The following is a 25,884-nucleotide window of genomic DNA, read 5'->3' as shown; positions in this document are numbered from 1 at the left end:
TGATGCAAATAGAGGTCTTAGAGAGATTCAGGCGAATCTTAACCCATTCCCCGGGAGAGAGTGACTCCCCCATGTCCTCCTCCCACTTGAGCTCATGAGAATCTTTAGGGGGGCAATTATATTTTACCATGAGGCGGTAGAATGTGGAAATCAGGCCCTGAGAAGAGGAGCGAAGGCTACAAAAAGAGACCAAGGGAGAAGTTAGATGTATATCAGCGACTGTACACCAGATAGAGTTATAGAAATGCCGAAGTTGTAGATATTGAAAGAAGCAGAACGAAGGGAAACGAAATCGCGTTTGAATATCAGTAAAAGATGGGAAGATTGGCAATGGCCTGATGTCGGAGAGGAAGTTAATGCCACAACGCGTCCAGTGAGAAAATTGAATAGGGCGGAGTCCAGGGGGAAAGGCGGGGTTGTTCCAGAGAGGCGTCATGCGCCATGAGTTGGGAGCTAAATTATATGAGGAGACTGTGTGGGTCCAAGAGGCCAGTGAAAATGCTAATGGAGGGGGGAGACGTGAGGAAGGAGGCCGATGTTGGGGTTTAAGCCAAAGAAGCGAGGAGGGCGAGATAGTGTCTGAGAGAGCGGATTCAATGTCGACCCAAACTCGCTGTCCTGGAGGAGAGTGAAGAAGTACACACTGGGTGAGGTGAGTAGCGCGATAATATTTGAGAAAGTGAGGAACGCCCAGGCCCCCTTCTTGAATAGATTTGTGGAGAATCTGCATGCGAATTCTAGGCTTCCTAGCAGACCAAATAAATTTGGTGGCCATTTGTTGAAGGAGCTTAAAGGAGTTAGCAGGGATTTTGAGGGGTAAGGTCTGAAACAGGTATAGAAGTCGAGGGAGGATGTTCAGTTTAAGGGAATTTATTCTGCCAGTCCAGGAGATAATGAGTTTATCCCACTTTAAAAGGTCAGCCTTAATGGCCGAGAATAAAGAGGGGAAGTTTGCCGCGTACAATTGATCATAGAGTCTAGTAAGATAGATCCCGAGATATTTTAGTTTGTGGGGTTGCCATCTAAAATCATAGCTGGATTTAAGGGTTGATAGAAGAGTAGAGGGGATATTAAGGTCCAGGATTTCTGATTTGGAGGCATTGATTTTATAATTGGAAAGAGTGCCAAAGAGAGCAATGTCCTTGAGTAGGTTTGGAAGAGATATGATAGGGTTTGTGACTGACAAAAGAATATCGTCCGCATATAGAGATATTTTATGTTCGGAGGGACCCACACGAACACCGGAGATGTCAGGATTAATACGGATTTTACGAGCGAGAGGTTCAATCATAAGTGCGAAGATAAGTGGGGATAATGGGCACCCTTGACGCGTACCATTTCGGATTTCAAAGGGAGAGGACTGAAAGCCATTAGCCAGGACAGAAGCGGTCGGGTTAAAGTACAGGGAGGCAACGCCCCGAAGGAAGGGGCCCTTCAGGCCCATGACCTCGAGGGTCCGCTGCATATAAGGCCAGGCCACCCTATCAAAAGCCTTCTCCGCATCTAAAGCTATAAGTAGGGTGGGGATTTTGCGTGAGTTGGAGACGTAGGTCAGATCAATTGCTCGCCGGGTGTTATCCGATGCCTGACGGCCCGGAATAAAACCGACCTGATCGGGATGAACGAGAGAGGTGATGACTGAGTTCAGGCGATTAGCGAGGAGTTTTGCAAATAATTTGAGGTCAACATTGAGCAGGGAAATAGGTCTATAATTTTCGCAGAGTTGAGGGTCGCGTCCAGGCTTGGGTATAACCACAATGTCTGCCCGAGTTGTAGCCTGATCAAACTTAGAGCCGAGGAGTATGGCGTTGAAGAGCTCGAGAATCATGGGCATAAGGAAGTTGGAAAAAGTTTTATAGTACACGGCCGTGAAGCCGTCGGGGCCGGGGGCTGAAGTGTTTTTGAGTTCTTTGATGGTTTGGGCAATTTCATTGGCAGTAAACGGTTTGTTAAGGAAATCAGATTGTGAAGTGGTAAGTGAAGGTAGGGCAATTGAGGATAAAAAGTCATTAATTTTAGAGTGTAAGGATACCGGGTCAGAAATTTGAGAGGGGAGGTTATAGAGAGAAGCGTAAAAGTCTCTAAAGGTGTCGGCTATTTGTTTGGGATCATAGGTGTGAACTCCGGATTGGTTCTTGATAGAGTCAATACGGTTGCGGGTGCGCTTATCTCGTAGCTTCTGGGCTAAGAGTCTGTCCGCTCTATCTCCCCTCTCGTAGAACTTCTGATGGAGCCAACCAAGAGTTTTGGCCGCCTTTTTGGAGAGAATTTGCTGTAACTGCCCGCGAAGAGCACTCAGCTTGAGTCGGGTCTTGCGTTTCGGAAAGCGCTCGTGTAGTGCCGTTAGAGCTGCGATTTGTGATTCAAGATCCGCGATGCGAGAAAGTTCAGCTTTGCGGCGTGAGGCGGAAAGCCCAATAAGTGTGCCGCGTATGGAGGCTTTGTGTGCTTCCCAGAGAATGGAAGGCGAAATATCTGGTGAGGAGTTCAGAGAGATAAATTCCTTAATGGATTCGGAAATGGAAGAGATCTGATCGGGTTTTAGAAGTAGGGAGTCATCCAATCGCCATTTTGGGGGAGAAGAGCGCGGACGGGGAAAGGCGATTTCGAGCAGGACCAGAGCATGGTCGGACCAGCTAACTGGAAGGATGTCGGAATCAACAAGTTGCTGGGTGGTAAGGCGATCTATAAGAATGAGGTCAATGCGAGTGTGGATGTTGTGTGGAGCTGAATAGTGAGTGTATTGCCTGCCAGAGGGGTGAGCGAGGCGCCAAGCATCGTAGAAGTCGTAAGATTTGAGTAGGGATACCAGAGTTTTAGATTCTCGGTGAGCGGAGGAATAGGAGGAGGAGATAGAGGAGCGGTCCATCCCGGGGACCAGGGTGGAATTGAAGTCGCCACCTACAATTATTTGACCTTGAGATATGGAGCCAAGTTGTTCAAAAAATGCGGGAAAAAAGGCACCCTGCCCCACACTAGGAGCGTATAGGGACACTAATGTGAGCTTGGCGCAACCTAGAGATCCAACCAAAATTAGATATCTGCCTAGAGGGTCAGAGTATTGAGATTCCAGTGAGAAAGGAGTGTTGCGATGTATGAGGATGGCAGTACCTCTTTGTTTACAATCAGAGGATGCATAGTAAGTATGAGGGTATGTCTTGCATGTCAATTGAGGGTGGGGAATCTTGAAGTGTGTTTCCTGTAAGAAAACGAGATCTGCCTTAAGACGTTTAAAGTGTTGAAGGGCCATTGTGCGTTTGGTGGGAGAATTGAGGCCATTAGTATTAAGGGAGATAATTTTGAGAGTCATGGCGGGTCTGGGGGCTTGGAGCGAGTGAGAGGGCTAGTGAATAGGGACAGGAAGGGGATAGAAAAGGAAAAGAAGGAGACCAATTTCCCCGAAGGGAAGCCAGTCCGGATTTGAAACGAGAGGCACAACATAGGTACCGGAAAAGGGGGGCAAGGCATAGACAGCCAAAAATGAACGGAAAAATCGACCGCTAAGAGGTCGCGGGAGCGGGATAGCAGGTCAAGTAAGGAGTAGTGAGACTACCCAATGAGAAACAATGAAACATTTTACAAGTAAACCAAACACAAGTAAAATAACAAAAAACTGAGTAAAGATCACCACAGTGAAAAACAAGTAGATTATGAATTATGTTAAATCTACAAAGAACATAGGAGTGGAACAAAACCATGTCGACGGCCACCCAGCAGCAACTGAGTGGAATCTAAATAGAAAACCATTACACAGAGGCGAAACCTCGCCGCTCAATGTCCGCCGAAATGGCAATCTCCCTCAAGAGGAGGAATAACAAGGTGTATGGACAGCTTATATATATATATATATATATACACATGTATACTTATATGCTAAACAATGGACAGGTGTAGTACAGCATCATGTGTTGTTGCAAATCTTAGGAAAACGAGATAAATAAGCAAATCCAAAAGGGAAATGAACTAACATAGCTTTAACAGAGTGTGAAACATGTGGGATCGCCTCCTAGGTTATAAACAGTGAGTTTGGTCAGAGGTCTAGCCATTCGGGGGGAGAGCCGGTGGGAAAGGGCAAGTGGCCCGAGAGTGGCCCACGGACAAGTGGGAGTAGAGTCTTCGGATCCTCCCCGTCAGGGCAAGACCCCGAGCAAATGTAAACAGTAAAACATAGGATACACACCGAAAGCATTATATCAAGAGTAACAAATATGGAACAGTAGGATAAAGAACATTTAAATTAGCAATATTTACGTAGAAGACCATTCAGCTTGAGGAGGTCGTTTACGGGTCACTGCAGACGAGGTAGAGGATGAGCTCGGGAGATCTGAGAATTTCAGAGTTTGTAACAGGTCCCGACCTTGTTCCGGGGTCTTGATTGAGTATGCATGGTTATCATGGGAGAAAGAAAGCTGAAAGGGGAACCCCCAGCGATATCGGATGCCGGCCGAACGTAGGCGTTGGGTGATGTCAGCTAGGTCACGACGTTTCTTCAATGTGATAGGAGAGAGGTCCTGGAAGAAGAGAGGATTGGTCCCGGAGTAGGAAAGGTCTCGATGGTCCCGAGCAGCGACGAGAATCTTCTCTTTGGTGGAGTAATAATGAAGGCGTATGATGACATCTCTAGGAGGTTGAGAGGGCTGGGGCCTAGGTCGGAGAGCCCGATGTGCACGGTCTAAGCAGAAATCGTCAGGAGGTAGGTCTGGAACCAAAGAAGTGAATAGACCCTGCAGATATGGAGGTAGTTCCTCAGATGTGATAGACTATGGAACATTCTTGAGCCTAATGTTGTTCCGACGGGAGCGGTTTTCTTGATCCTCAAACTGTTCTTTGAGAAAGTCCAAGTCGGCCCGAATAGCTACTATATCCTGGTCAGTTTGGGTTTGGAAGACACAGAGATCGGTAGTTGTTTTTTCCAGAGAGTCGGTGCGAACACCCAGGGCAGCGATTTCAGTGCGTAACTCTGTAACTAAAGCCCGAAATTCTGACTGAATAGTGGCCTTCACTTGTTTCACTATATCAGCCATAGAGGGCTGCGGAGTGTCAGCATCAGAACTCGGAGATGCCGGGGCAGAGGTAGACGGTAGGGCAGCCTTTCCGCTTCTGGAGAACATACCGGGTGTTTGAGGTGGAGGGTTCTTCTTTGGTTTGTGCGACATGATTGCTTCAAGCGATTACACTATCGGATAGAGTGAATAACAGCAGAAGTGGTGTGGTTACTTTCGGGGTAGTACTACAGAGAATGACCCGCTCCCACGAGCCAAGTAGAATTAGAACATGGGTAATTCGAGCTGGGCAATCAGGAGGAAATTAAAATCACAGATGCCCCTGCAACATCAGTATTATACAGTTTGCCCTGGTGGATTATATTTGGAGGAGAGCACAGACTTTGTCTTCCACGATCCGGGCAGTTCTCCTAAATACAGAGCACTGATCCCTCTTTTTCCCACCGCCAGTGACTGTTGTAAGACCCTTTTTATATATTTCTTGTAGGGACACTGCTGTGTAATTCTCTGTGTTCCAGCTGTTCTTACCCAACAGGTATTACTTCATTCAGACCACTGGAAAACTCGCAGGGGAGGAAGTCTGGGGTAGTGGAGGGAGTGTTGTAGTGATGTGGACAGCTGCGTGTCAAATATAGTAGGGAGAAAGCAGGGGTGGGATGAGAGGGGCCTGCAGGAGACGTTTTTGTGGAGAGTGCTGGCCGTGCAGTAAAGAAGGGGTAGCGGAGATACCTTGCTGTGGAGGTCCCGTTGACTAGGTGCCAGCTCCGCTCACTTCAGGCCGACCGGAAGTCCCGCCGCGGTACCGGAAGGAGATGATCTGCAGGGCGGCTCCAACCCCAGTCCCAGGCCTCTACCGGAAGTAGGCCGCGGGGATCGTTGTCGGCGCACCGATGGGCAGAAGGTTCTGACGGGAGCCAGCGGAGACTTCAGAGGGCAGGCAGGGAAGTCCAGGAGCGCGATGCCTGTCGGGGAGGTAATCCACACGGCCTATCAGTGGGCACTTGGCACAGACTGTCTGGCCGATTGCAGGGAAGCTCCAGGTATTTTGAAGGGCAGGCGAGTCTGGACGGTGATCCCAGCAAGTGTTTTCACACTATTCAGCGGTAGTGGCTGGCAGAAAGCGACAAGTGGGGTTGAATGTGAGTCCAATACCCGGGAGAGCCCGGTATCTGCGACTTTCCTAGATGGCGTCCTAGCCACGCCCCCACAACCACCACTTTCATTAAATAAAATGTTTTGTTTTTTATGCTAAAATATTGCTTAGTTTAGCCTCATATATTATTTAGTGTTCCTAGAAATGTGCGACTCCACTACTAAAATATATTGCTGTATTTCTAATCTTTACTCTATTGTAACATATCAGTTTCGATATTTCACTGGTTTCGTAAACAAAGCTATTCAAATGAAATGACAGCAGAAACTATTATGATGCTATGTGTTAACCTCCATAGATTTACAACTTGATATATCAATATTTTACTCGGCACTATGTACAAACTTTATAATTTATTAGAAGTTAATGCATAAGTGCAATAATACAATGATCGCTTGACAACTTTTACTTCCCAGTACTCAGTTGATGCAGCAGCTCAGTTTGTTCACCGATTCATCTAGTGGTCTGAGCAAGGTATCCTCCCTCCTGCTGGAGCAGAGCCCTTCCCCCTCATGAACATTTAATTTCACATTATTTGGAAGATTAAAATTGAGGGGCTTTAAAATCCCAAATAAGGTTCACTTGATAAGATGAGATGATCTCTAGCTTGGGCTATTAGATGCATCAGGAGATATGACATATTGCTGAATCCACTGAGCCCTAATGAAGCAGAATATATGTAAGCATTTTATTATAGATCACTCATTCACACAGAAAACTACACTTTTAGTTTTCAGTGCAGTTACCTTTAAGGCAACAAAACAATATATTAAAGGTTACTTATGAACATGTACAAATGGAGAGCCTATGCTGGTGAAGTTGCATAATATCACTCCTTTTGGGTGGAGGGGGAATTTTGCGGGATTCATTGCTAAAGACCAGCTAAGGACACAATGTCCTCGTCAGAAAATTTAATTTTGTTTTATGTTACAAAGTTTAGCAGACAGCTACAACATCATCATCATCTACATTTTTTTATATAGTACCAGCAAATTCCGTAGCACTTTACAATTGGGAACAAACAGTAAAAAAAAAAATACTGAGTAATACATACAGACAGAGAGGTAAGAAGGCCCTGCTCGCAAGCTTACAATCTATAGGACAATGGAAGTTTGATACTAAAGGGCACTTGCTACATCAGCTTGCACATTGGTTCAGCTAGAATGCAAAGCTGAAAAGTATTAAGTGGACTGTGTGATCTGACCAGCAATGTTGGTCAGAGTTTGTTGTCTTGTGTTAGCTGTGTAGAGGGTGAAAATAGGGTAACCTAGGGAGATTAAGATGGTGGTTGAGAAATATCATAAGCTTGTCTGAAGAGGTGGGTTTTCAGAGAACGCTTGAAGGTTTGAAGACTAGAGGAAAGTCTTATTGTGCTAGGGAGGGAATTCCACAAATTGGGTACAGCCTGAAAAAAGTCCTGTAACTGGAAATGTGAGGATGTGATGAGAGTGGAAGAGAGACACAGATCTTGTGCAGAACGGAAGAACGTTTTGCAAGGAAAATCAATCTAGCTGCTGCGTGCAAAATAGATTGTAGGAGTCTGAGTCTGATTTTGGGAAGACCAGTAAGGAGGACTGACTTGGAGGAGTTTATTGTGCTATACTTTTAATGGGACACCTTTTGTACCATCTATGGTCATTTTTTAAGCTGAAAAGGGCATTGAATGCTCAGAAATATCTGTACAACAAAAACATTCAAATATGTAAATTTGACATGTAAAATAAATCTTGATGCCATCTTAATCTCATAATTTATTTAAGACATAGACAAGGATAGTAATAATCGTATTTTAGGACAAAAAGTTTAAATATGTAATTAATGAATGGGATGGTACTGTGGTGGCAGTTGTCTGGATTGTGAAGAGACATTTTTACAGCTTCTGAAAGTTGAACAAGTTGAAAAAGTCTAATTTTGCCAGTGATCAGTTCCTTTGTTTGCCTAGGATAATGGACTGTACATTCTATCAAGGTTCTCTAATTACACTTTAGGATACGCCATTGCAAGAAATTTCAGAACAGGACCCATTGTGAAGGTATTTTCTATAAACTTCATTACACCAACCACATCTTGTGATGGGGCTGGAATTTTGAGGAGGTTAAGAATGTCCCCCTGCCCCCCAACCTAGTCTGCCTCTGAGCAGCCGGGGTAGTAGTTGCAGTCAGATTACATGATCACACTACAACTGAATCTGGAGACTGGGTCTTGGGTCCTAAGAATTGACTGTCTTCAATTTTTCAGTGCAGGTATCTTCATTTTTCACTGTCCCTTATAGGTGCAGTTTACATACTACTGTGAGTCTGTTTTGCTGTCTCCTTATTACTGAAGTCCACTAAAGGCTGTATTCAGTGGCTTTCCTGAGCAGGGTGCCCGTTGCTCCCTTTCCGCATGGTCTGACTAATCTGTCAGCTTTCACCTCCACAATTGGTTTCCAAATACACTTCTGCATTCTTGGTTGCTGTAGAATCAGCAGTTCAAGCAAACGGTAGTTGGTCCAGAAAGTCCTGCGTCTTCCACAGAGGCAAAAAAAACATAACTGAGGTTTATACTGTGAATTTGTCTTCTGGAGCCAAAAGTGACGCACAGCCCTTATAGCAGATAAAATAGTTCAGAATAAGTACTCTATATTTTGCAAGCGTTTTGCTATAAACATATTTTTGTTTCAGAAGATGTGGTTTCTCATCGATATGGCACTGTTGTTGGGTTCCCAATCATCTCACCCAGTAATCTCATCAGAGGATGTGATTGTATTAAATGAGATTTTGTTTTTCCTTAACTGACTCTTTAACCACTTCTTAACCCCTTAAGTCCTTGTACTTACTGCTTAAATTCTCATGCCTCATGGAAGGTGAGCCACGCTAGCTAGATTTAGTGAATATTCTATTTAGATTGTGCTTTTGGTCCTGGCTAAGTCTTCAATTATTTCACAAAACTAGAAGAAAGGTTTAATGGAGATTTAATTCTCCTTTTTGTATATTGTAGCTAGTATTGCTCATAGGATTAAATGAAGGGTTATACTTTTTGTTATGATTTAAGTCACAAATCACAGAGAATTTTGCTGAAAATATTACAAAAGACTCACAAGGCTGGACCTGTGTAAAGATAATAAATGAATAAAAAAATTAATTAATAAAAAGGTTTATTCTTTCAATTGAATTTCTTCAGCAGAGAGGCATCCACACTGCCCACCTGTATTAAAATAGTTCTCATTCATAATGAAGTCTATTAAACAATTGCAAAATGTGCAGTGTGCTCCTCCCGAAGTCCTCTTGCCTCTGAGCTAGAGAGTCTGAGCTGAATCCATTATAATAGGGAGGTTGCTATAGTGAAAACAATCCCCAGCATTGTCAATGCAAACCTGGTGTTGCTATAGGGTGGGGGGGGGGGGGTGGGGGGGGGAGTCAAAATCGCCAGGAGTCTACTACTGAAAGTGATTGGACTCTTCTCCACCTTTATCCACCTTTATCCATTTGGGCTAGGATGGATCAAAAAATAAGAGGAAAAGAAGATTTTGTTTTCCGTTTGGACGAAGTAAGAAGAAAATATGGTTTTACTAGATTTTTTTAAACAAAAGTGGTTATGGAGAGTTTTTTTTTATTCTGTGTATTTGAAAATGATGTGTGTATATTTATATATTTAACTTTTTTCTTAAAATGTACAGGTGTCTTAATGATTACTATCCATCTATGGGGGTAGAGACTTGTCCCATTATTGCTGCAAAACTCTCCATTGGCTGCTATTTAATATGTGCGTGGTACCAATTCACAAATTAATTCACCAGCAAGAAATTTCTAAAGTTTGGCCAAATTTCTGTATACTGCTCTACCTACACTACTGTTACTAAACCTGCATGTGCCGAGTGGCTACACCAAGAGTTTTCTATAGTTAGGTGTGGTTGAGAGAATAATTTTACGCCCCAACAGGCAAACCGGTGCAACAGCAAGAATTTGTAAATCCTTTTTGTTACACTTCAATGTTCTCAAAACAGACACATATTTCTATAACCAACATGTTACATTTCATTTTAATTCAAGAGGATTATATTACACTTTTAGGCTGGGAACACACTACAGGTTTCTCACCTGATCATCATGTCAATCACACGATAAATAACCGTTAGGTCCGATATCGCATTAGTGTGTACACTTCCATGATCCTGTTTTATCATTCTGTCGAAGTCGTATAATTGGATGAATGAAAGTATATTGGTTGATATTGTTTTATTGGTCGATTGCACTCAGTATGCCACGCTACACATGGCATATTGCGATCGCACGGTAAAATGCGCATGTACACACTCGCATTACAACATTTAGTTATTTATGTAATTCATATTCATATTGGTTCCATTACACTGTAATTTATGAGCAGATAGTATTTAGTTTAATATTAGTTTATATAATAAAATTATATGTACACTTCAGTGTTATTTAAGGTTCAGGTTATAGGAAAGGTGTCATGTCTAGTATCATATTAAACCCTTATTCACCAGCAGCTCTCCGGTGCCTTCGGCGAAGAGATCGCACATTGCATACCCTAGTTATTGATGTTAGGGAATAAACCTTTAATATGATACTGACCATAAAATGCTAATAGACTAATTGTAACTGGAGATTCAGGCGGGAAGAACAGAGCTCATCCCCTGGAGAGATGACCCCAACCTTTGGATTCCTTAGATTGAACCAGCCTATGACCTGTTTACCCTGGACCCATCTGATGTCTGGACCTATAGAAGCAAGCCACGTCATCTCTATTGTTCACTCTGTAACACTGACTGTATATATAATCATAGCTGCACCCCCACTAGTCTCAGTCTACTCTGATCACAGTATTCAAGGGTAAATTACTGTCCACTGGTGCCAGTGGTTAGCGCAGCGTTATGTATGTATCTTTTGGTATTGGCTGTACTGTACTGTATCTTAATATAATAATGTATTGAATTGTTAACTATTTACATCTGCTAAAATAAATCACTTTGTGCGTTGGAAACACAACACAATCGCCTATGCAATGCTTATTTGAAAACGATAGAATTACTTTAATAATTTGGGGGCTCTGAGTTGGAGGTTACATTATCGGCAGGTATGCAACGCTTACGGTTTTCAGTTCCTCAACAAAGGGTGGATTGACAGACGCGTCTCATACGGGAAAGAACGCAATGTGTTTAAGCCCTGTGGTTCACTTTGTGTTGCGAAAACCGAATGTCCGTTGTTGCATAGTCTGAAGGAACGCTAACTAGAATCTAGGAACAAGAAAGAAAAATGTTTCTTTTTGTTGTCGTTTTGCGTTTTAAAAGGTATTGTATTGCATAGCGTATGTGTACTTCCTGCTTAGCGTATGTGAACTTCCGGTAAGATTTTCCACGTAGTTAAACAATCGTTTTGATAGTTATTATATGTGCATAGTATAATTACTTGTGAAAGCCTCTGATACATTATTACTATTGTTGGGAACTTTTGATTTTCTGCGCAGAAAAGGTGTATAGTGTGTGATTTTGTAACGTAGATACACTGTTTTATTGTGGATTGTGCTCAGTTGCTGTCTGACGCGGCAGGTTGCCCAACTGAAGGACGGTATATGGGGCAGGTATACCGAATGCGAAGACAAAGGGGGTTTTCGCAAAAGCGCCACAAATAGATCGCAAAGTTTACTGCTAGTTAGTATTAGTAGGCGGTGTGATCTAACCGCACAACAACCGTCAATGCGAATTGGAGGAGCAGCTAGGAGGAATTATACTGGAAAGGCAGGTTGATTGTATCGACTTTGCGCTCCCAGCAATAATAAACTCAGCAGATTTTGTGGTTGAGCCAGGGTATCGAGGAGCTGATAGCCCTTGGGGCCCACAGTGATATTTCTGTGTTAGGGGTCCTTGCCTGGTGCGAGAAAGAAGCGAGTGGACGCGGTTAGTGGAAATATGTCCACCGGGCATTAGAGATCTCTAGCGGTGATTGTAGCAACAAGGTTGAAATTGTTTGCTGGAAGGAACAGAGTATTGCAGTATATCTGTGTTACGCATAAAAGGGTATTGTTTGCTGGAAGGAAAAGAGCATTGCGGTGTATCTGTGTTCCGCATAGAAGGTACTGTTCAACATGGGTGCTAAGCATACGCTAGAGATGGCCAATGTACTGCCTAAGGAAGTCCTTATTGATTCAGCAAGGTTTCTCATGTGTAAGAAGTATGGGGCATACCCAACGGCGTATTGCGACACGTGGGTCGAGATGACCAAAGATTGTGTTAGGCCTTTCCCAACAATAGGCAGTTTTAATGCAGAGGTACTAAATAACGTAACAGATAAAGTGTGGTTGATTAAGTCAACGAAAGTGAGAAATAAACATGAGGATTGTTTAAAGTTGTGGCAAATGGAAGGTAACATGTGGCAGAGCAGCGAATGCACAGCGGAAGTAAGTGTGGCGAAAAGTGTGCGAACAGCGGAAATGAGCGTTCCGGAAGTGTGCATTGCAAAGCGTGGAGAACTGAGCGCAAGCACACCCCAGACAAATTCGGTCTAGGCGGAAAGTACAGCCAGTACCAAAAATGTAAAAACTGTAACTAGTAACTTGTATGTTGTTTTAAGTAATGTTAAAAGTAATGTTTCAGGACAAAGAAAAGGAACAATCCCACCAGCAGGGGCAGCAGCTGAAAGTCGTGAAAATAATGTAAAGGTTAACACAGGGGGAGACATCCATTGTACTGCAGCAGCAATTTCAGCAACTAGTTCAGAACATAGTGATTTGGTAGACTTACATCCTGTCTGCACAACAGCAGTTCCCAATGGGAAAGCGGACAGAGATGGTGACGTTCCCTTAAAACATGTAGCAAAGCATGATCCATGGACTAAGTCTGAAATATTTTCAATTTTGGCTGATTTCCCTGATCCTAGGAAGGATTTGACCAAATATCAGAAGTTTATTAGATATTATGGTAATGTGTACGAGTCAACTTATAACGATTGGCGAGTATTATTGAAGACCTGTCTTCCTCTCAATACTGATATACAAAAGTTTATTAAGGACCCCCACTAGTCTCAGTCTACTCTGATCACAGTATTCAAGGGTGAATTACTGTCCACTGGTGCCCGTGGTTAGCGCAGCGGTATGTATGTATCTTTTGGTATTGGCTGTTCTGTACTGTATCTTAATATAATAATGTATTGAATTGTTAACTATTTACATCTGCTAAAATAAATCACTTTGTGCGTTGGAAACACAACACAATCGCCTATCGTATCATTTGATTTGATTTTATAAACAGACTAAAAAGATCTATAAACAATGGAACAATGTTGGGCAAATTGTGAAGTGTGTAGGCATTCACAACCAGCAGTGTAGGCAGATCTCCATAGAGTTTACAGAGTCACGATCTTTTCAGCCAGTGGCTATGACAGATGAAAAGCACATATCTGACGGTATATCTTGTAACGTGTTAGTGTGAATCGACATGCAGATTGGGACTTTCAGTCGTTGGTAAAATCATTAACGATATTGCATTGGGAGAAATTTACTGTTGTGTGCAGGGGCGGATCTAGAATTTATGTTTAGGGGGGGCGATTTTGCATAATCACGCCCCCTCCTTTGCTCTGATTGGCTGGCCTGCGTTAGCCCCGCCTTCCGCCAGCGATTGGCCCCGCCCCTCCCATTGTGGTCGCCGGCTGGAACCACTCTGATTGGCTGGCCCACATTTAGCCCCGCCCCCCGCGCTTAGCCCCGCCCCTCCCGTTTTAATCGGCGGCTGGGACCTAGCTTTTTGCTGCTAGGGGGGGCGAATGCCCCGATCGCCCCCCCCTGGATCCGCCACTGGTAGTGTGTACCCAGCCTTACAGTGAAATTCACCATGTACCTTGTGACAGTCAGCATCTTATTCTTCACTTTCATTGTTGCATCTGGCTTTTCAGGATTTTCAGTATTGTGAACATTGGAAATCTCATAATTGATGCCGTGAAAAAATTGTCCTAAAAACATTAAACATTATTTTTGGAATATAATAGATGGATTTCAAAACAACAGGATAACTTGTATTTGATTTCTTACATTTATGGCACTAATGCACACCATATAATAAACTAGTAAAAATGCCCTTTTCTTTAATATTCTGTGCAATTCATTTCAAATTTTCAGACTACATACAAACATACACTTCTAAAACCACTAACTAATGCAGAATACAAATCCTTACCTAGTAGTCCATGAACCCCTTCAGAAAATGTATGATCATCCAAAGTATAAAATCCTAAGAAAGCCCTGTGAAGAGGGTGATCTTTCCAAACTTCATGCAAAATAATAACAAATGTCGCCCCTTCTCCAAACGAAACGGTCACATTCTTTTTCTTGTTGATTATCAACTGAAACCTGAAAGAATAAATATAAATAGCGTATGACAACAGTGTACAGGAGTTTCATAAAGTACAGAACATCTTTGAACTCAAGAATCGCCTCAATTCATCTTGTCCTGCAATTCTTAAAGGAACAACAGATCGCAACAGTTTTTGTGAACTATGCTCCTATTTCTACAGTGTAGTGCATGTATGTGCACTGCAATATACCATAGTGGAAGCAGTGAAAATCAGTGCATTGCAGGAAATTATTACATAGTGTCTTGATCCATGGAAAAGTAAGACAACAAAAACCCTGTAGATATAGACTTGAAATAAAGTAGTCCCTTGCTATCAGAAATTATGTAATATATGAATGAGGGTAAAACAAGCACTATATTGGGAGTGAAACAGAGAAGTTGAAATAAATGATGAGGGTGAGGCAAATATGCTAAAACAGTCTTGTCATTTTCACTTGTGCAAAGTATGAGCATCCATACAGCAATGATTGTACACTCTGGATGTAAAGATGGAACATGACATTGCTCAAAAAACTGGTGCAGTTGCGCACGAATAGATTCGGTATGTCATGTAAGCTTTGTTCTTGATCCTAACTGTGTTACTGCCTGTTACCTATTAAGAGTCATTTAAGAATCACAAAATATCCAGGTGCGCAGACCACTTAATTTTGCGCAAAATACACCTAATTGTCTGCGTCGAGCATGAAGAGGAGCATATCTACATTCCGGTTTTTGGAACTGCCCCTGGAGAAACCCTCTGCATGACCTTTTACAGCTTTGTAGGTCTGGCTGGAAATGTACATGGTTTAAAATGTACAAATAGAATTTCAGCCAGATCAGAACAAAAGAAATGGGAGACCTGTGTTTCCTTGTGTAACGTGTACGTAGCCAGGGGAAACTGGGGTCTCTAAAGGAGAAAAAATCCCAATCTCCTAATAGTCTGGAAAGAAAAATGGATTCCTCGGCGCAATACTAGGATACTATTGCCCTCTGAAAAATAATTAGTGAGATATCTGTTGGATGTAAAAGAGTTGTATTGAAAATGGTGTAAATCTATATAAACAAATGAATGTTACAAAAATGAGTGGTCACTCTGGAGGTTAAAAACATAGGCAAACGGAGAAAAAACATAGCAAGAACAATAATCAAATGAACAATAATCCAAAAAACAAAACCATGCGCTTTATGAGTGTGAGTTGCCACAAAGTGAAAAATCGCTATCCTAATAAATCCAATCAATGGATAAACTAAATAGTAGCAGCTTGTAAGCAAAACAAATAGTCCAAGTATGCTAAATATGCCGTATGAACATAGATAAGTGAAGTGGAATCAGCGGTAACAGTTCTTGAGCACAAAGAAAGTCCATGTGTGCTCAACTGATGAAATGTCACTCAAATCCAATTCTCATGTCCAAGAAATTGGTGTATGTAAGGAGGGAACATGGGCGAAAATAGTTGGTCTGAGGGTATGGGTACACGAACTTACCCCTTTCTTCAGCTGATTCCCCGGATACTCTGGTCCTAGAATGACTCTTCTGATGTTAGCCACACGCCGACTTGTCCTTATAGATGTGGTGTATAGTTCCCGGCAGTGTGAAAAGTCTATGGTGCGCATGCGCATGTGCATGCGTTCGTAGCAGAAATAAACCACAATCACTTTCAATGGCCATAGAAATGAAAGATCAAAGATGATACAGTAGTGTGGATGTTGTGGATGTTGGTCTAATATGGTCCAATATGTACTCCAACGTGTTTCGTCCTATTGATTGGTTCATTAAGCAATGAACCAATCATATTATAGATATGTTAATTTGACACCACTATATCATGATACCAAGTATAGTCCATGTCTGACATTTGCTGCTATTATCCATGAGTAAGTCCAACTAGGGCAAAACGCGTATCAGATCCCACAACACTAAACAACTTTCTATATGTGGGTGCAAAATAAAGTGTCTGGCCCACATGCCCCGATTTGGCCAATGGTCCTCTCATCACAAGATGCAAAATGTGGCACCCAGTAGTCGAAGTGGAAAGTTAGAAGTGGTAGTATGGAGAATTAGAAGTTGTGGTATAAAAAATGTAGTGGGAATGTAAGTGAATGGAATTTGATAGTTTTACAATGAAGACAGTAGGAAAAGTGGCTGTATAGCATATCACCATATACACTCCCACTTCGATCACTGGTTACACCTCTAAAAGTGGCAAGATTATAATGTTCATATTCTATGAGCATTACATTAAACAAATAGCCATCAATTGAGCTGCAGTTTTGTAGTTCTGCAAATTACTATTAAGATTGCAACACTGTACAATGGAGAGAGAGCTTGAGTTAATGGCTTAGATTTGTCATGGACTTCACCTTATGAGTTAATACAGATTTAATTATTTATTGACTTGAACAATTGACAGAGTAAACTTCACTACCTTACCCTTCGTAATTTACAGAGATTTGTTTCTTCCATGTGAATGTTTTCCTCTTTCTATGATTTAGTATAGTGATCATCTCCGTGGTAACCTCAATTCCCAGTTTAATCTCTCTGTTTACAATCCCCAGTCTTCCAAAATAGGTTTCATTTGATATCACGTTGTTGTCTGTTTTCTTGTTTCCAATAAGCTCTCCATTGACTGCAATGCCTAAGGAAGAAAAATAAATGGAAGCTGGCATCAGGATAAGTCTTTAAGGAGTGATGTTACTAATTACTATTAGAAACACGTTCATTATTTAATAGTGTATTATGTAAGTGTAATAAGAATATTAAGAGTTGCGTAATAAGAGTATTGTAGAATTCTACATTTATGTGAAACCCCAAATCATTTGGTACCTCCTTACACTGCATCTGCTTATCTTACAAAGTGTACACCAGTTGTTCTAGATCTCAGTGTACTCGCCAAAGTATCACACAAAACATTATAATACCACCTGCTTTGTCTTACTTGCAATGCATTTTGCATGGTGCATGCATGGAAGTATTTTCATTTAATTCCAACAAAAAAGCATTTGTTGATATGTTGATGCTAGTGTTCATTGTTACTTAATCACAGCTATACTTAAACATAAGTGTTTTTTTGCTTTGAAAGCAGCCCCTGCCCTCAGGAAATTACAGACGGAATTGAAAAAGTGGTACCTCTTCTTGGGGACCACCATGACTGGCACATCCTAAACTTTTGGGTACAGGTAGGCAGAGGCAATGTGATTTGTGGAGGAATGAAAGATTGACAGTGGATGAGTAAGAATTATATATCTTACGGTGGTCAGACTTCATGCAACAGCAAGGATTCCCCATATTCAACTATTGTCACTTCACTGCTAAGCCTGGAGACTCCTTGCTGCTGGATTAAGATCCATTATTCACATAGCCAATGTATGTACTACACCTACTAGTGTGTAGACCCTGCTTATTTATGTTTGCTCTCCCAATCAATATAATACATGGCCTACTTCTGTGTTAAATTTACCTACTGTGACCGTCTCCGTCGACCATTGATGTTACATAGCTTACCATTGCATACTGCATTGGCCTCGCCTACCCTGATGTGGCTAGGGATAACAGTGTGATAACGCCAAAGTAAATTTAGTCCCACCCACATGAGGTCACTTTCAGAATTTTTTTTAGTGCTACTTTGAATTCCCAATTTTCCACTATACTTATCACTGTGGGCAGCACAGTGGATAATGGTTAGCACTTCTGCCTCACAGCACTGGGGCCATGAGGTCAATTAATGACCATGGCCTTATCTGTGTGGAGTTTGCGTGGGTTTCCTCCGGGTGCTCCGGTTTCTTCCCACAATCCAAAAACATACTGGTAGGGGCACTAACTGATGTGAGTGAGTTCTCTGTACAGCACATGTCTCTATATTCTCATGGAGTTTAGCCAAGTAGAACCCGCCGCTACCACCAAAATATAAAATATATGTCCTCATGTCTATCTTGTCTATAAAAGTATTGAACTGTACTAAGGGAGTAGCTTAGGAACCTTGATGAGAGGAGACAATTTAATACTATGAAGATATTTGTATATATTCAAGAGATAATAAGACAATTGGACTTTCACTTGTGATTTACAAGAGAGAAAAACATATTTATATTGGATAATAATTAAAGTAGAAAGTTTCTGTATATCTGATAAAATAAAATACACAAGTGGATAATTGTTACTTGGAATTACTATTTACTCACTACCCAAACAATTACATTCTGTTTGCAGCAATGACAATAGTTGTATCAATTTTATATTTTTGCAGCTTAGTGACCAAATAATTCAATATGCTTTTAGATGTTACAACATATGAGGAATACACAGAAATCAATATGACATGAGACTCTGTAATTGAATATAGAACAGTTACAAAAGGTGATTCTTTCTCAAAGTTACTCACCTTATAAATGTTATAATGAGAGGTAAATTAGTGGACTATCCAGTTATTATATTGATATCACCTAGCTGATGAGGGCGTTTGTTTAATTTTTATAAATTTTCACATTTGTCATTTTTCCCCAATTCACAAAAACTCCTTTCACATGTTTTTAATATTTCATTTTAGCTTATTGTTGTAAAGAGAAAGAACAATATCTCTTTCGATTTTTGTTTCAATATGTTATTAATAAAAGATCATTTTTAACAATATTATTTATATAAATTAATTGTGGAGCTCTACTGAGTACCTCCCTTTCAAAGTTCATTCTTCTTTCCTTGTATATTTGTATTCTATATTAGTTTTCTCAAGAGCACCCCTATGGTCCAAATATGGAAGAGATTAATATAATATGAACTCTATAGGAACAAGGGTTTATTTAATAAGCATTGTTTCTCTGTTTGGGTATTTCTATATATAAGGATTCAAGGTTCACTGGTCAGAATGGAGCTTACAACCCTAGTACAACAAGGCACCATATTATTATTAGTTAAAATATATTAATATATAGTATAGTATATTAGTTATAAGATATAATATTTGATTTATATGGTATATATTTTAAAAGGTAGAAGATATGCTATAAGATACAGAATGTAAGATGTAAGATATATCATATAATATAATATATTATAATGTAATTTTATGAAGTAAGTCATACTACAGACTTGTGAATAATAAGTGGGTTTAATTCTAAACTATATCTGTCAACTGACTCCTTAAATAAAATGTTACATGGCACAATATCATTTAGAAAAGGGAGGATTATAATAAAACTATAACATACCTAGCTCTTGGTCCTCAATAAGATTCAGCACCACACCGGGCTCCTCTTGAATATTAAAGCATAATGCGTCCTTCTTATTTGGAACATTTATCACAAAATGAGGGTCTGAATCAACTGTCAACACATAAAATATAACATAAAACACTATTTCCTTTTTTATTTAGTATGCAGTTATATACGTAATTGGGGTGAAATTTACTCTATTATATGGGCCAAAAATATTTTCTATAATTATAAAATTTATTTTCCATTTTAAAGGAGTAGAGCTTCTCTATGTGTACTGTTTTTTTTATGTCTGTGCAATTGAATTCACCAATGTGTACACAGCATTTGCATTATCCAGGACCCAGGAAGCCAAAGGCAAGAACATGACAAAAGATGTTGGAAAATACATAACTGAAATTGAAAGCAAGTACCTTATTTTGCTATTTGAACTTTTTAATCCATCTCTGAAGTTCTTAACTCATTAATTGGAGTGATTTATCTTTGGTCGATTGTGATGCAGGTAGGAGTAAATACAAAGATCAAACAATGCATTCTGTATTCATGCTTGAAAATTTGATTTTACGGGATTAAGGGAGCAGTATACTACTACAAGCATGAAACATTTTCTTCTCTGCCATGTAGATGGCATTTGATTTGTTATACTGGTGAAATAGAGCAGCAAAATATAAAGAAAGACTATCCTGATATCATTGGCACAAAACTCTTGCTATGCAGTGCGAGAGTATTTATATTACAGTTTGATAAGTATTGAAATCTTGGTTGCTACTATGCAAGTAGCCATCAGCCGGTTGTCATAAACACTAGACAGCCATGTGCATGTGGAGGTGCCAGTGTTATTCTGGTTTAGTTATCTGGCTCTCTGAGATATAGTTTCTTCAAAAAAATAATATGTGCCATGTCCTTAGCATTTCCTCATGATACTTCTGAAAAGCTGCCTAGAGACCAGCAGAGGACTATTATTTAACAGACCTATTTGATAACAGCACATAGGTCATATTGCACGTTCTCTAACCCATATCAACCAACTGAATGCAAATAAAACAACCAATCTAGTGCAAATAAGACAAATGTGTCCGCTACTGGCATTCTGATATTCAAAACTACATATCCATGATCAGGTCATTCATAATTACAAAGAAAGGTAAAAGAAAATTTCAATTTTAAGGAAATGCTTAACTCCATTTTCCTTGTATCAGATTGGTAGATTATTTCTGCCAATTAGATTGATGGGGAAAAAATGAGAAATAGTTTTGCACCATTTCCCACTAACTGCTTAATTATTGCAACAAATCTATGCCTCTGAAGCCTGAATCTGGGATCTTAAAATATGGGCATTTTCCTTTTCAAATCATTTGGATTTCTTTGGAACAACATTTGAGAACCAAATACTTCAATTATTGTTTACTTTCTATTTAAATTTAACTACAACTGATGTAAATGGAGGATGAAAGGCTATTAATCAATACTCATTGGGATCGTACTGATATGGGAATGAAGAGCAACAGTTGTCAATGAAGAGTGTGGGATGTGCTAAGGGGATAATAAAATATTTTATAAAGTAAATATGGATGGTTTATTTATTCATTTTTTTATACATGAATACTGGTTAAGAGATTTGTTGCCTCTAGGCCAACATACACATACTCAAATCCCTGAGAGCTTGGAGGATGGAACAATAATGGATGTGGGATTAAAAGACACCTAGAGGGCTAATATTATAGTCCTCGATGGTTACCTTGGCTACAACCCCCAACACTAGGCTTGAGGGAAGCCTTTTAGTTCAAGTCTGGAAGGTATGTATTTGAATAACTCTTCAACATACTACATTACTAAAGATAGGTTGACCAGAATTAGGCTGGGAGACTTTTTGTGCCCATTGCCTAATGCACCAGAGGGAGCGTCCAATCAAAATCAACTTAGGTCCTTATGGAAGCAGTTTATTAATGAGTTTTTTTTATGTTTTAATGGTTTTATGTCAAAGCTAGACAGTTCAGAGGAAGTCTCCAAAGCAGTTTTTCTTTATTTAGTAAACACCAATTTTCCCTGCTAATCACAACTGCCTACACTGACCAATAGTGTTTAAACTTACTATTTCGCCAGACATCATTATTTTTGGCCATTGCTATTTAGTAACCAAACCCGATAGTAAGAACCAAGGTGCAATAGCGATTATTAATGCTGTTTTTTATGATGACATCAAACTTCAACAAATATAAAAACAAAAATAATATATAAATTAAATGTATTTAATATATTATATTTTAAATTTAAGGAATACTTTACCCCAGTTTGATGGTGCAGGCAACCGATAGTTAGAACCTGTTAAAATGAATATGAAAATATTAAAATGTATAAAAATATAAAAAGAATATATTTTTTTAAATGTTCTCATTTATAAATGATGATGATTATGATGATGATTTATAAATCCAGTGCTATCTTTTCTAAGACAGAAGAGAATTGTAACAGCTACGGTATAGTATTCATTCCTCTAAACATTAATAAAAGTCTTGCTGTTTATGTAACTGGTGCTTACCTGCATTTGGGGGACCCCGAAGATGAGAGAGAGGGGAGGAGGAGTTTGTGGTCTGGCCCGGTGCAAAAGTGAAAGAAACATTCACGTCCATTGAGGCAGGTTGGTTTGATATAAAGGAGGAGAGAGAAGCACTGGCGCACTGCCAGAGGATATAGATTGGCCATAGAGCAAAGAGATGCCATAGAAGAGAGCACTACCAGAGAAGAGTAACTACTTATCAGTACAGAGGTCCAGCGGAATCCAAATCTAGCCCAGGTGTTCAGCGGTGCCCACTTTCACTACTCTGTCAAATACTTGGTTGAGCAAAGATAGTCCGTATTCATTTTGCTTAGCCCTAAACTAGGAGAGCTGTGACGCCTAAGCAGGCAGTCAGAACCCCTGATTGTTAAGGGCACATGTGCCTAATTCGCTGCCTTGCACACACTGGGGACCACCCTCATAAAGCCTTTAAGGGGCTGAAAAATAGTCGGATTACAATACATCATACAACTCTAAATGTCCTGCAGATCGGTTCACTAGTTTATACATGGATGCATTTATGCACAAATTGCCTCTTGACATCACAAAACTACATATGCACTGCCAGGTATAATTTTGCATGGAAATTACCCTTATTAACTTTACAACTTTTTACTACTTCACAAAACAAATTGAATTTACTAATATGGGCAAGAATATCATTATTTTTATCACATTTAAATAAGTAAAACCTTACTCTGTGATGCTGAAGAAAGTATATTCACAGAGGAAGAAGGTACATTCACAGAGGAATATGCTTGTCCTTGTCCTGTAATCAACAAAAAAAGATAACTAAAAGGTAAACTTATGTAACAGAAAAGTGGTTATTAAATATTAACTATAAATACATTTTAGACAACATTCATAAGTTAGAATACTGACTGTTTTATAAGCCCATACAAAAAGTAGCACAGCTGAGTACAGCTTTATGATTGTCTGGGGTTGTTGGAAAAATTATGCTGAGTGTGAACCCTCTCACAAAATGCCTTAGCCTAAATAAACACATTTACACCATATAAAATGTGATTTGACACACTGAGCATGTGCCAAAACTTGCACCTATATTTGGAGCATCTTGAATTTGAGGTCCTCTCTTCCTCGAGAGGCAGATCGGAGGGCACTCACATGAATGTAGTTCACATGCAAGGGTGTGCACACTGAAGATAAGCCTGACTTTTCGAGATGCGTCCTAGTTAGATTTTTAGTCTGGTGGAATTTACGTGATACAAATTGTCACATTTTGTACTGCTAAGATAAAATGCATAACCCCCCAATAAAGTCAACAACCATCACAACAAAACACTAAAGCAGAGTGACAATGAGTAAAGGGTCACCCTTCTAAAGTGTTAACCAGCTACAAAGGCTGGGCTTTTCACACTGTAACAGGGAAACCCGTATGATCGTAGTATACCTTTCATAATGTGAACCAGTGTTCAGTACAAGTTTATAGAATCTATGGGTGGGCACTACAAAAATAATGTGTACCCCTCTCTCCAAGAGACTAACACACCAACTGATAAGCGTTGGGTGCTTCATGTCACCCTTGAACTTTCGATATCAGGCTAATGGTAATAAAAATTGGGACCCTGGAGTGACAATTTATATAACAGTATAATGAGATCAGGGTCACTAATATCCATTCCCCAGTATATTGATATATAATAAGTAAATAAAACATAATATAATATTAAAAAAATGTAAAAAGATTTCCCGAAATTAAATATAAAAATCTTCTTCCACAACATACTCCAATTAGAATTGCCTTTCAATTTATTTTAGAGGAAATAAAAAACTATAAAAAGTAATATGCAATAATATCTGCTCTGTTTATAACCCTACCACTGAATTACTTCATCCTCAATTGAGGGGGACTTTCAATAACCACTCAGGCAATTACAAGCGGCTAGCCTGGTAAACCGCTTACAATTGACTGAGCAGCTTTTGTACCTCCTAATTCATTGAAGACAAAGCCATTTAGTGCTGGGTGATCCTAAGGAGCAATTATAAGAACATATTAGGGTTTATTTAAGATATGCACAACTGTCAAAATACACACTTAAAAATGCAAGTGTGGAGACACACTTTTACATGTGTGCAAATGGTACCTCTTCAAGTCCAACTCTAAATGAGGTCCATAAATTCCTCAACAGAGAAACCCTAATGCTCCTTGACTAACAAGGAAACTACATTGAGGCCAATGATGAACAGTGCTCTTTAATCAGTGTGCAAAAAACATGCTTTAAAAATAGGGCTCAGTCATTCAAATATGTTCTCAGCATTTCAGGCAGAGGGTCCAAGAGTGATATGTAACTCACACACATTAGTGTTATGTATTGGCTACATCCTTGCCCTAATTAAATTATTGTAGATATTGTCTTTTATTATGAACAGTACAATGAACCTTATTACCTCCTCTTTTCTACACACTATATATATATATATATATATATATATATATATATATATATATATATATATATATATATATATATATATATACACACACATGTATATATATATATATACACCATATATTATATATATGTATATATGTATATATGTATATATATATATATATATATATATATATATATATTATTATGTTATATATTACTTAAAGGCAACCTATTTTCCTGGTTGTAAAAGGTCTTTATTTCTTGTATTTTTCTTTAACAGTGATAATTAATCTTCCTACCGTCCACAAATTTATCAGCAATTAATGTTTCCAATTCCTTCTCTTTCTCCTCGGGTTTTGTAACTATCATTGATGTTAGAGGAGTCACAAAGTTGAACTTCAAGGAGAGGTCAAGAGCCCGTGCTGTTAGATTAGTTTTTTCTGATGGGTCAGCAAAAATTCTTGAATTAAACAAATCAATGTTAGAAACACATATTGAACAAGTATAATCACATTTATTTAAATTGTACTGTACCCTCTACAGCAATTAATGAGGTATTTACTCTTAATGCTTCTATAAAAGATTATCATTAGATAAAAAAATGTTTTTCTTACATGAGAGACAAAAGTGAAAACATGTTAGTACAATTTTAAGATATTAATTGATATCCAGTGCTTGTACAATTGTCTCAATATATCTCCCAACTCTACCTCTTCAATCTTGTCAAAATCTGCGCCTCTCATCTGCATATATTACCTGCTCCAATACCCGATTATAGGACTTTTTTGGACAGCATCAAGTCTGTGGAATTTTCTCTCTCATAAAACAAGACTTTACCTTAGCCTTCAAAACTTCAAGTGTTCCTGAAAACTGACCTCTCTAGGCAATCTTATTAACTTCCCTAGGCTATTCTTTTTGATTACAAACCATTTAAACAATCAGAGATAAATCTTGCATTAATTCTCCTTCTATACTCAAAAACCTTCTGACCTCCAAACAAACATTGGTATGCAACTGGATAATATAGCTCTTTTTTCACCTTTCTTATTACAGTCTGGCTGGACCACAATGCAGTACGTGGCACTTAACCTCATGTATCACTACTATTTTCTATAGATTGCAAGCTAGTTATCAAGACCGTCTTACCAGTTTGTCTATCTGTTAATACTCAGTCTTATTTTTTTTACTGTGTTTGTTCCCAGTTATAAAGGGGTGAGTATGTTGCTGCCTTTTAAATAATAATA

The 25,884-nt window shown here is 39.6% G+C and overlaps 1 protein-coding gene across 4 annotated transcripts in view; it reads right to left on the bottom strand.

The window, feature by feature from the left end:
• Positions 1 to 25,884, bottom strand: part of LOC142099559 (inter-alpha-trypsin inhibitor heavy chain H3-like) — a 246,255-nt gene that overhangs the window by 144,483 nt on the left and 75,888 nt on the right. For 2 of the 4 annotated variants that reach the window (XM_075183102.1, XM_075183106.1), the window contains exons 14-20: positions 24,940 to 25,100; positions 22,942 to 23,013; positions 21,974 to 22,009; positions 19,685 to 19,798; positions 16,914 to 17,118; positions 14,327 to 14,499; positions 13,991 to 14,102 (exon numbers count right to left, since the gene is read on the bottom strand). The exons of 1 other annotated variant lie outside the window; for it this stretch is intronic. In XM_075183102.1, the coding sequence (XP_075039203.1) occupies positions 13,991 to 14,102; positions 14,327 to 14,499; positions 16,914 to 17,118; positions 19,685 to 19,798; positions 21,974 to 22,009; positions 22,942 to 23,013; positions 24,940 to 25,100 (873 nt within the window). Of the gene's footprint in view, positions 1 to 6,463; positions 6,817 to 13,990; positions 14,103 to 14,326; positions 14,500 to 16,913; positions 17,119 to 19,684; positions 19,799 to 21,973; positions 22,010 to 22,941; positions 23,014 to 24,939; positions 25,101 to 25,884 lie in introns of those variants that run through there. One more of the 4 variants, XM_075183105.1, reaches the window with a different exon arrangement.

The sequence above is a fragment of the Mixophyes fleayi genome, chromosome 8, assembly GCF_038048845.1.
Source record: "Mixophyes fleayi isolate aMixFle1 chromosome 8, aMixFle1.hap1, whole genome shotgun sequence".
Lineage (NCBI taxonomy): Eukaryota > Metazoa > Chordata > Amphibia > Anura > Limnodynastidae > Mixophyes > Mixophyes fleayi.
This window is presented reverse-complemented; position numbering and strand designations above follow the sequence as displayed.